Below are 11,873 nucleotides of genomic sequence, written 5' to 3'. Positions count from 1 at the left end.
GACAGACAAATAGACAGACAAGTTTAGATCGATTTAAAAAGTGATTCTGAATCTTTTGGTGTCGTAAAGGGAGAGTGTCTCTCAACCACACAAACCTACGTAACTATATCTTCACGTCAATGTAGGTTGTAATAAATTCAATATGGAAAAGAATGTAATTTCATATCAAAAACAATGTTCAACGAATGATGAATAAATGCTTAATAGAATACAAGTGTTCTCACATCACTTTAGAATCCTATTAAACCTTGCTGAACATTGTCAGTATACGTACGAAAATGCTAAGGACCGACACAAGTGCATATATATGCATGATGCATCGTTTTCGCCCTAGAAGCAACACATCGTGACGTATGAAAAAGTCGTCAGAAATCAAATCTTTTAAAGTATGGAGGGATGGGTGTATAGCTGTCATAGCTTGTTGTAGTTTGGCGACGACAGTTTGGCATTTGCGTGGCTGCACGTTTTTTACATATGTTTTCATTGCTATTAGGGAACTGGATTCTGAACAAGGCTTAGCTTACGTAATAAGAAACTGAAAATGAAGAAAATCAAAAAGATTTTCCTTAACATAATCTTCTTCTTTTTTTTTTTGTTTATAAATTGCTGTCTTTTTTGGTTTTTTTTTTTTATCTTAAAACTTATTGAATGTTTCTATGGGTGAATTTTTTTTTTTTTTTTTTATTATTAATTTAACTTGGGATGTAGTTATACTAATGTATTTATTTATTTATTAATTTTTGTTTTATTTGTTTTTTTTTTTTTGTTTTTTTGCTATTAGGTATTTGTAATGTATCTTCTTCTAATTGTGAATTAAATTTGTTTGCGGCTTCTTTTTATATTTTTTTAAATTTTTTTATGAAAGTTGTTTCTTATATATTATTTACTTATTTTTTTTTATTTTTTTTTTCGTCATATAAGCCATCAAAATTTCTTCTAAAAAATGTCTTTTTAAAATATACTACACATACAATGTTGTAAAACATTGTTTCTAAACCTAAAAGCTAACATACACACACACAGTTACACATCTAACTCTGACATGTCTGCTGCTCATTTGCTATGAGTTTGGTGTTTTGAAATTTGCGCGCCTCAGTTTCTCTCCTAAAATGTATTTTTTTTTTTTTTTGAAATAAAAGAAAAAAATTAAAATGTTTTCCCCATTTTTTGTTTTTGTTTTAATCTTTTAGATACTTTCAAAGAGATAGTGTTGTGTTACGTACTATGCTGCTATATGGGCGGCCGGCAATACATACGAATAAATGCCGGCTGCTGAGCCGGGAGGAGCGCCCGCTATTAAGGTTGTGGGTATATGATGTGTGGCAGCTAATGAAGCAGCGGTCGCGTTGTTATTATAATGTTGTTGTTGTTGTTGTTGTTGCTGTTGCGTTACAATAGCATTTGTTGATGATGTCGACTGAGCTTGTTGTGCCGTCGATTGCGTTACGAAATGTTGTTGATAGTGATGCTGTTGTTGCTGTTGTTGTTGTTGTTGATGATGCTGCTGCTGCTGATGCTGTTGATGCTGCTGATGCTGCTGATGTTGAAGACGATGAGGGGGCTGTTGTTGAAGTTGATTGGTTAATGCAGATGTTGTTGTAATGGGTCAGGTCGGTGTTGTCATTAGAAATTGTTGATGTTGTTGATGATGTTGATGCTGGTGATGGTGATGATGTTGCTGTGGCTGCAAATCACGTTCGATTTTTTTATTCAATAGATCATGCCTTGATTCCATACCCGCTCCTCTGTAAATGCAAAATTTTGGTTTTGTTGTTCGTACGATTAAAATTATTATGTTTTGTGTACAAAAGAGAGACTTGCTTTTTATTGTCAAAGATTTAAAAACATACAAAAAAAAAAAAGTTTTGAAAGATTACTTTACAGATGTACAAACTATTCTACCATAACCGGGATAATTCGGGATGGTTTACAGGTTGAGTGCAGTTTCTTAAGATAAATGAAATTGAGAATTGAGAAGAAAGGAAAGTTGGTGACTAGAAAATGCACAAATTATAGTAAAATATTTAATAAATTTTTAAAGCTTATCTCTCACGCAGAACTAATTCATTAGTCTTTAAGCAAATCATAAATTATCAGTTGATGACATAAACTTCAAGGCTTAACACCAATAAATGCAACTTTTTATTCTTAAGCAAAAAAAATTCCTCTTTCCCCTGGTGCCCAATGTTGACAGTAGATTTTGAAAATACGAATTTTTCACACGTTTGGATCAAATAAATTTTAATTAAATATTCATTTCTATATTGATTTATCAGACGGTATATTTAACAGCAGCATAATTAAAAAACAAGTGAAAACGCTGGTGGGGCAAGGCCCACCATTTTATACCCTACCCCACTTGCCTTAATGCGTATAACGACTTTTAAACATAGGTGTTATACGGGAAGTCATTCAAAAAATAGCTCGATTCGAACCATTTTCATTAGTGTTGATGTCGAAATATCGGAATATCTGGAATAGTGAGGTTTTAGGTTGAGTATAAGCAAATAAGGCAAACAGTGAGATAGACGGATAGACAAGCTAGCTTCGGCCAGGCTCACCACTAGTGTAGGGTATTAAGGAGAAGAAAACTGAGAGTATTCAAATTCGATGCAACCTGTCATCTGATTGAAAAGCAATAATAAGTGGGTATAAGATAAAATATGTACATAAAGTGCTCTCTTTAGAAGAAGATTTAGAATATAAAATTATTTTTGGTGAATTGTATTTGAATGCTTATGAAATAAATTTCCGATACTTAAGAAATTTGAATTGGAGGAGTTAAGGTCACTCGCAAACTTACTAAACACGCGCAACATCGCCCGACCCCGAACTTTCTTCATACTCACCAATTAATATTAAAAGGAAAAATCATGCCCGCATCCCTCGTGCAAAGTAAAGGTACGGTATGTCCGTTACCTCTTTAAGTGTATGCGTTCTTAAATAAGAACTTGGAATAAATCCAAACTTCTCAACATGCTTTCAGAAGAAAATTGCAAACTCATCTGGAAGCGGTAAAAAACAACTCATGCAGTGTTTTATAAAATTTTTAAACATAAATTGATGCAATGAAAAGTAAAAAAGACTACCGTAAGTAAAGTAAAAGAAAATTTTAAAAGGGACGTTTATCGTGAAAAATCGTTTTCGTGTCATTCAACTTAGCCTTTGGCCTGCTTTGGCTTTTTTTACATTTAACAGCAGTTTTGACTTATTTGGACAAAGCTTCAATCTGTTGATTGAAAGTTTGAAAGTCGTCAATAAAAATGATTTCACTTTCACTTAACTAACTTAATATTACAAAAAAACAGGCGAAATCGTCATCATCAAGTAGCTCCATGCAGGATTTCAAAGTTGCCTATTAAAGCTTGCCGTAGTCATCAGATGAACGAAGAATGTTTTGATTTGGATCTTTTCGACTTATTATTATGTAATCATTCCGTTCATTGTGGTTGTTATTTTTGATAGCTTCGTTCAGTGCTTGCTTCGAAACCTCTCTCGCCTTATCTATATGGTAGTGTTTTGCTTTCCTTTCACTTATTATCATTCCTTACAATTACATATTGTTCTCTTTGGAATAATAGGGAAAGAGTGAAACTTTTCGCACATAACGACATATATAATATGATGTATGCAACTCTCAAAAACCCACTGTCCAGTTTTCAGCCTTATACTCAAAATATAATATTCTAAGGTGGAGAAGACATATATATTACTAACCTTCGAGTAAGACCTTCGAAAAGATGCATGTATACTAGGGTTATGAAATGTATTTGCTTAAATTAGGCACCACTGGCGCTACAAGTAATATTTTTTTAATGCATTAAGTGGTGAGGCGAAAAACTATTTCTTCCTCAGTGAAATTTCAACATTTTGTACCCGCCTCCAAAGCATGGGGTTAGGCGTTGATTTTGTCAAAACCTTTGCAACACTTAGGCGTTTACGTCTCCGCCTGCATAATGCCTACAATAACAAATTTATAGGTGTTTGTTGTGTTGGACACGCCTAATGTGCAACATAAACTGAGAAGGTCTCGACTCCCCGGGCTATTCATCGTTGCTTGTAAATTACAATAAACACACGATTAAGCTTTCCACTTACATTCTACATAAATGCAAAAAATCAACTTCGCTCCCGCCACCTTATGGAGTGGGGAAAGTCAGGTGTTTCCTTTGATGATATTTTATTTTTCTCAAGCTAAACTGTACAGTCTGGTCACTTTACGCGATTTTTTCACCGTGCAAAGAGAAGCCACCATAGGAAATATACTTTCGATCACACACTCGTCTCCCTTAAACAGACAAGCGAAAATAATTCAGAGATCATTGCTGACGCATGAGTTGCTTGCTATCTTTTTTGAGCAAGATCGCCTTTTCAAGCCTTTTTCAATTGTTGGCCACTGACAAATTCGAAAAAGTAAATTTTAAATTTTAAATGCACTAAGTGTTCAACCATCACCGATGCAAAATACAATCAAGCTAAATATCTCCTTTACAAGGAGCCTATCTACACGACTTCTAAAGGTTTAAACTCAAGAAATGCCCAAGCAAAAGCTGCCATTGATGTTTTGAAAGACTTTACATTGTATTATTTAAATTTTTGCTTTTGATTGGTTCGTTAAATTTAAAACGTTTTAGTTCGGCGTTCAAAGAGATAGGATATAAAGTTATCATTGAAATAACGTATCGATCCATACTTCTCTAATAAAATAGTATCTGCTTGTAAGCCTAAAATGTATTGGCCAGAGTAGAACACGAGCTTATAGCGCAAAATGACGTGTGTTGGGACGGTCTTGGCAAGCTATTCCATTGAAATGTTAGAGAAGCGTGGAACTGACTGTTGCACTCTTGAACACAAAACACAATGCACCATTTCTATTTAATCTCCGGAAGTGTTAAGTAGGCTGCAGTTTCTAATTATCGTGTAATTAATATTTGAACTCTTTCGTTTGGTACGAAATCTTGAAACAAAGAGAATCAAGTACACGTGTAGTGTGTATGCACACCACGTTGCTGCATTGCCAGATAACGCTCATGCTAAACACAACTAAGAGAATTACATTCGATTGTCATCGACTATTCTACACCCGCCCCCCAAAATATACGAGTGATGGCTAATGAGTGCTGAGAGGGAGCAAGGCTGTACTGTGGGCGTGTCCTTTGTGTGTAATCTGCCTGTAATAACTTCGAACGTCTTCGGTGAATTTGACGCTGATATCTTAACTGCTGTACCGCGTTAGTTCGCACTGGCTGACAGACGGAAGGACAGACATGCTTAGTATTTGATTCTGATAAAAGATGTACATACTATATAGTGTCTTTGAAACTTCCTTCTGCATATTGGAGACGAATAAAATTGTAGTCCCGTTAAGTGGAGCATTCGAATTAAAGCAAGATTTTTATTAAAATGATGTTAACCGAAGTTTCGAAAAGATGTGAAGAAAAGGAGGTAAATTTTGTAGGAATCATTACAGAACTCTTTAAAATGTTTACTACAAAACATTCATGCAATGCTATACGATGATTTAATTCGAAAGCTACTTGTAATATCCATCAATCTCCTCTCTTGGTTTATGCTTCTCTAATAATTATATTTCTTCTGAATTTTTTTGCTTAGTTAATGGAGTCATTTTTTCTCTTTCTCCACGAACATTAGCATAGCACGGCTTTAATGTGATGACTTAGCATTGATCATATTTTCAACTCATGATCAGTTTAGGTGAGCTTATGGTTCTACATGGTTCACCTCATTATTATCAGATTTTGCTATGAATGAAAAGGAGAGAGACGGAGAGAGAGAGAGAGAGTTCTTCTCGCTTTAAAACAGATTTTCGAGGCACTGTGCAAGCTTTGTGTGTACAACCATGAGCCCAAACACACAGTTCCCTATCAGAATCCGCATAAAGATTTATATTAAGAAATTTATTAAAGAAAAGAAACGAGTTTCCGCAAAATTTTTAATGGAATACTTTCTTTATAGTAGTGAAAAACAATGTTGTCACCAAAGAAAAAAAAAAATTATTTCATTGAAAGTATTTATTAAAGGTTTGGTTCATCATTCTTTACCATTGTCGGACGGATCGAATAAAATACCTTTTATAAAATGCATGCAACACAAGTGTATTTTCCATATAAAAATTCACTTTTCATATCTCTGTGAAAATACCTTTGGAAATTTGTGTTACTTATCTGTCTGTGACAGATTTGGTCTGTTCTCTCTTTACACTGAGATGTGAAAGGAAGTGATTTGTGGATATTCAGGTATATTGTTTGCTTCAATAAATAAATATTGATTTATGGATGACTGAGATTAACTTGGTTGATATGTGAAACTACTCAGACGCTTTCAACTCTGATGTCGCCTCCTCTATTATTTAAAATGAAATTTGATGATATCGGTCGGAGAGCTCCTCCCTGCTCAACGAGACTACAATAGACTTAAGACGACTCTAACAACAAATTAGTTTTCATATACTTGAAAGGTAAATTGTGTAAATCCAGTGCCATCACTACGAAATCAATTGTAATGGAAACTAGGTCGCTTGTTAATTGCTTTAGACAACTCCTTTCCCTAGCGAATGAAGCAAATAAATATTTTATTAAAAAGCTATTAAAATGTTGAAAAAGGAAAATTTTCTTTGAAGGCTGCAATTAAAGCAACGGTTACGTTCAAGTCTTTGTTAGTAATATTGCTCAAAGCGGTTGCCTGAACCTTAGAAAACACCTGCTCGTAGTTCCGCGATGAGTTTAATGAGTTTAATTTCCTTCTAATCGATAAATAATAACGAATAAAATATTTATTTGCGCAAACTAGTCAGTCAAGCTTAATTTGCTTAAGTGCTTATGAGAAAAATTGTGCATTTTATTAATAAAAATCTATATACGCTTTTTAAAGAAATTAAAGCCGTTTTATCTATTTTGTAAAACACATAAATATTTGGCTTTACGTTGGTAAATAAAAGTGAAGAATAAAAGAAAAAAAAAAGAAAAAAAAAATATTAAAGGAGAAAAAAGGGAAAATTATAAAAAAATCAAAAAAGAAACCAATAATACATACGTCTCTAAAGAGATGATTTTGGTGCTGAGTTGGATGAAGTTGGTGCTGTAGTGAATTTACAACAACAGTAGTCGGTAGTGCAGTAGAACGATTATTATTATTATTATTATTATTATTATTATTATTGTTAACAATATTATTTGCATTGATAATAGTAGAAGTAGTTGTATTAATTGTGTTGTTGTTGGTGCTATTATTAAATTGAATTGCAGTTGAAACGCCGCCGGCCATCGAATTACAATTGATGTATTGCGCTGCTGCTGCTGCTGCCGCTGCTGCAGCCGCTACTGGAGGTGGCATTAGCATATGTTGACGCTGATGATTATGATGCTGATGCTGATGCTGATGATGCTGATGATGATGGTGATGATGATGAAGCATAGCATTATGCTGCTGTTGTTGATAACCATTTAGTATCAGCAATTGCGGCCCATTTGTAGCTGTTGGCAAAAGTGCTGAGTTAGGATTTATAATTGTCATGGCTGTAGGTTGTGCGGTTAAATTGATTAGTTTCGCTGTGGCGTTATTAGTATGATTGTTACTGTTACTGTTACTATTACTGTTATTGCTATTGTTAATGGTATTGCTTTGGCTGGCGTTATGATTATTGCCGTTGATGATTTGTATTGGACCCTCATTGATCATCTTCGTTTTGGCAAATTCAATGCGTATAGAACCGCGATCCGATGATAGCAAATATTTGCCCTGCAAGTGTTGCATAGCAGTAGCGGCACTACGCGCATCGTTAAACTCAATAAATGCAACCGGATGGTTGACATTTTCGGTTGCGGCAAAAGGATGCTGCTGTTGATAGCTACCATTTCCGTAAGCTGCTAAAGCTGTTGCAGTGTACTTGTGATTGTTGGAAATTGTGCTATTAGTTATGTTGGTGTCATTATTGGTATTGTTGGTGATGGTACAAGTGGAGTTTGTGGTAGTGGTATTGGTATTGGTGAAAGTAGTAGTTGTAGAAGAAGAAGTGATATTGTGCGTACCTTTCGTGTGCATACGTAGGCGACAAAAGCCAGGCATACTGTGCATATGTAATTTTTAATTTAATTGGTTCCAAACAATTTTTTTTTTTTTTTTTTTTTTGAAAATTTACAAACAAATGTTATTTCAGTTCATAGGTTGGTTTTTTTTTTTTTTAAAAGAAAATTAAAATCAGAAAAATATGAAAATTATTTAAATAAATTAAATTTATGTTTATTTTTCTTAACTATTATTACAAGAAAAAAAATTACGAAATATGAGAAGAATTATATGTAAATTATGTAATAGAATGAGATAGAGAGAGAGAGAGAGAGAGAGACAGAGAGAGAGAGATAGAGAATGTATAGAAATATTTTATGTCCAAATAGAGATTCAGCTAAAGAAAATTATATATATAATATCTATGATCAGTTTAGGATATATATATATTCAAAGGTAAGTTAATGTTACTCAGCGATGGACGAACGTATGCCAAACTGAAAAAAATATCACATTTTCCCAAGAAAAAAAACTATTTTCTAAATGAAATAATTCTCGTTAGATGCGAGAGATCTAAAATTTCTCCCGTTTAGTTATAAAAATGTCCTTCAGTTATTAAAAGCAGAATTTTTACAAACAGGCGTCTGTTGCTTTTGACTTCTACTACTAGTATCTTTTATCGCCTATAGAACTAATGCATGTAAGTAAACAATGAAATAATGACATCGAGTCTCATTTACATTCTATTTACAGTCATTGACGCACTTCACTCTGAGAATAAACGCAAAACTTTCGTAATAAAAATGAAAATATTTAAAAACTACATGCAAAAGTTTACTTTTATTATAAAATATCGTTCAAATTACTTAAAAACAAGTTGAAAATTTCCAAGTAATTGAAACAAAAAAACTTCGGAAGTGATAAACAATCTTTGAATAAAGATGCAACATAAAAAATTATTTAATTCTTAAATACAATATTAATAGATATCTTTGTGGTTATGCTCATAGTGAGTCGTTCATGGCCATAAGCAATAAATAATGATCTTGCGCTCTGTTTGCGGCTATCGTTACATCGTACTCGACGGCCTATGAGTTTTGCCTGATATCGAAATTAAACTTTCATATTTGTCCCATCAATCCAAAAAGATGGTGAACTGTTCGGAAAATATAAGCTGTAAACTGTTTGGTTACTCTTCGCCGCCATAAACCGCGTAACAGGCATTTATATGCGTAAGTAACTACTTGTGACAAAAAAAGGGGTTTTAAGCGTTACGAACTCTGTATAGAAGGCCGAGAAGACTTTAATGACAGTGCCCTAGCACGTTAAAAATCGTTGAAAACGTTGAAGCGGTAAAGAAAGGGGTTATGGAGAAGCGTCCAACCACTATTTGAAAAGTTACTGAAGATGTCGGCAAATCGGTCGACTCATGCCGTGAATTTTTTTAAGACTTTTTGCGGATGAAACATGTCGCAGAGAAGTCTCTTCCGAAATTGTTAAATTGGTCTCGTGCGACTTTTGCCCTTTCCCAAGATTGGAGCGAACTATATCTTGTTCTTATATCAAAGCCTGCTGTTCATGACGATCCTTATAAGGGATGGACCGTTGCGGGCCAAACTCAGAAAACTGCATTTTTTTTCTTTTTTTTTATCAAATTATTCTTTTCCTATCTTTGGTGTAAAATGACGAGATGTGGTAGAGGATCGAAAGAATACATCAATGTGGCTTGCACTTGAAAAGTTTGAATACGAAAAGTTAAACCTGATTGTCATATAAAGTTTGGCTTTTCGTGAAACGTTTATACGGGAGATCACTCAAAAAAAGCCCAATCCAATTCAAGCTTTCCCTATCCATTTAGTACGTGAAAATGTTGCTTTTCAGCGGGTTTGACCGCGAAATATTAAGGAACGCAAATTCCCTTCATGTGTTGATTTCTTTTCAGGAATGAGAAGTGATCATAGGAACGGTTCCAATCAATTTCATAAGGGTTGCGATCCATGCAAACGATCTTGAATTCGCTTAAGAAGTGATCCTGAAACGTCTGTTACATGGAAAATCAGGTCCATTTTAAGTCCTCAAGGGCATGAAAAACATCGGTACATGTGGGGTAAGTGCTTAATGGAATGGGGCGTTGTACAGGGAGTGGTCATCAAAATGATTGAATTCAATTTAGTTTTTCTTCAAAACTACGACCTTGAACAATAGACTGCACGCAACGTTTTACGCCTAAGCCGATTATGAAAGTAATTAAGACACGATTGATATGATGAAAAGTAGGTCAGTGTTAAGTCCTCGTCATTCTTGCAAACATTAAAACGCCCTTATCACATGTGGTGTAGTGTATAATTAGTTTGCTAGTAGTCTTTTAAGTTTTCAATAAAGTAAAGCGAGAAACATGAGGAGAGAGGAGAAGCGTGAGTAGGGGCAAGCATAGGAGGAAAAAAATGAAAAATGCCTCGAATATAGAAATGAAAATATATCAAATTATATTCGTAATTAGAAGTCGTCGTCCGTGAGAACATTTCACAATATAATTATTGACCACTTTTTGGGACTAAGTTTTCAATTAGAGGTGCAGGGGAGCAAAGTAATAGATCCATTGCCACAGCACCCAAAAACTAAGACAAGACGGCGTAATAAGAGAATTCTACAGATTCAAATATTATACGGCAAACTTGTAGAGAAACAAAGGAATATATGTATTACCATCAAGAAGGAAACCCGTCATAAGAGATAAAATAACTTCCATAAATCTTACGAATAAAAAAAAATCGGCTGAAGTTATATCTGTGTCAAATTAAATTACGGGATAGTAAGGATGACCGCGACGTATTCGTATCCTTGACGATATTTCTAGAATCTGGCGACGAATCAAACAAATAGAGATGAGTATTATGTATCATACAAGACGCCCTACAAGAATTCTGACGATGTTAGTTTGCATGACAATGAGACAAGTAAACTGCTTCATAATGTCTTGTGAATCTATCATCCGAAGTAAAAGCGGGATAGTTGTTATACCTTTAAATTCAATGATTCAATGATAAAGATAACTGCCAGCATCACACGTCTATTTTCTAGCGCGGGAAAGTCAATCAGTATCAGTCTACCTCCATGAGACGGAAATTCTAAATAAAAATACCAGCCCAAGCCCTGTAGCGCAAGATAGGTAAAAGCTTCGCAGCACCGATTCGATTAGGTCAATGTGGTATCTGTAACTTGGTATTGAGACAAGAGATGAATATTGCAAAATTGTTCGAACAAGATCAGTAAGGGTCGTGGACTTCCTTTCACCTTTGTGAAGAGCCATTTCCAAAAAGAGTTTCTTAAATTTCCAAGATTCCTTACAACTGCATAAATATTTTTTTTAGATAAAAATTTTTTTTTTAAATATTTGTTCCTTTGATTTTGAGATTGCAACAATTTTCTTTAGCTGAATTAGGTTTAATTAAATTTTATTTGTTTTTCTTCTGCCTGCTTGTCTTCAAAATGAATGCTTGTCAGTTTGCTCTTTATTATGTCTTCTCTCGTGGAAACAAAAAAAAAAAAAGAAGAGAAGTAGAATGTGACAGTGAAGTGTGTTTTCATTATTTTCAGTGTATTCATCGATTTAGTGCATTAAATATAAATTTCGTGACAAAGGTATTCAATCATTTTACTTTCATTGTGTTAAGAAATACTAAATTTTGTTCATTTGTATGTACAAGGGGAAAAGCAACTGTTCAGACTTACCTCGAGAAAACCTCTTTGAGCTCATGTTCTGAAACAAATTGCCCGAGATTAGCTACAAATAATGTCGAGCAGGGAGCATTTGCAGCTAATGGAGGATTATTAGGATGATTCGTGTT

General features: G+C 34.2%; 1 protein-coding gene across 1 annotated transcript; it reads right to left on the bottom strand.

The window, feature by feature from the left end:
• Positions 1-1,483: 1,483 nt before the first annotated feature.
• On the bottom strand, positions 1,484-11,870 carry LOC119639592 (probable serine/threonine-protein kinase MARK-A). The gene is made up of 4 exons (XM_038037064.1): positions 11,758-11,870; positions 7,054-7,493; positions 2,850-3,005; positions 1,484-1,745 (listed from the first exon to the last, which is right to left on the bottom strand). The coding sequence occupies exons 1-3, from the start codon at positions 11,780-11,782 to the stop codon at positions 2,940-2,942; spliced, it is 531 nt and encodes a 176-aa protein (XP_037892992.1). The 5' UTR covers positions 11,783-11,870; the 3' UTR covers positions 1,484-1,745; positions 2,850-2,939.
• Between the last annotated feature and the right edge of the window lie 3 nt (positions 11,871-11,873).

The sequence above is a fragment of the Glossina fuscipes genome, unplaced genomic scaffold, assembly GCF_014805625.2.
Source record: "Glossina fuscipes isolate IAEA_lab_2018 unplaced genomic scaffold, Yale_Gfus_2 112, whole genome shotgun sequence".
NCBI classification, from domain to species: Eukaryota; Metazoa; Arthropoda; class Insecta; order Diptera; family Glossinidae; genus Glossina; species Glossina fuscipes.
This window is presented reverse-complemented; position numbering and strand designations above follow the sequence as displayed.

Excerpts from the sequence above, each read along its gene's own strand:
- LOC119639592 (XM_038037064.1), bottom strand. The coding sequence starts at position 11,782 with ATGAGCTCAAAGAGGTTTTCTCGAG. Across the intron at positions 7,494-11,757 it reads CTCAAAGAGGTTTTCTCGAG|CTACAAATGGGCCGCAATTG; the intron begins GTAAGTCTGAAC and ends TTTTGCCAACAG. Across the intron at positions 3,006-7,053 it reads AAAATCATCTCTTTAGAGAC|ATGAGTTTGCAATTTTCTTC; the intron begins GTATGTATTATT and ends TACCGCTTCCAG.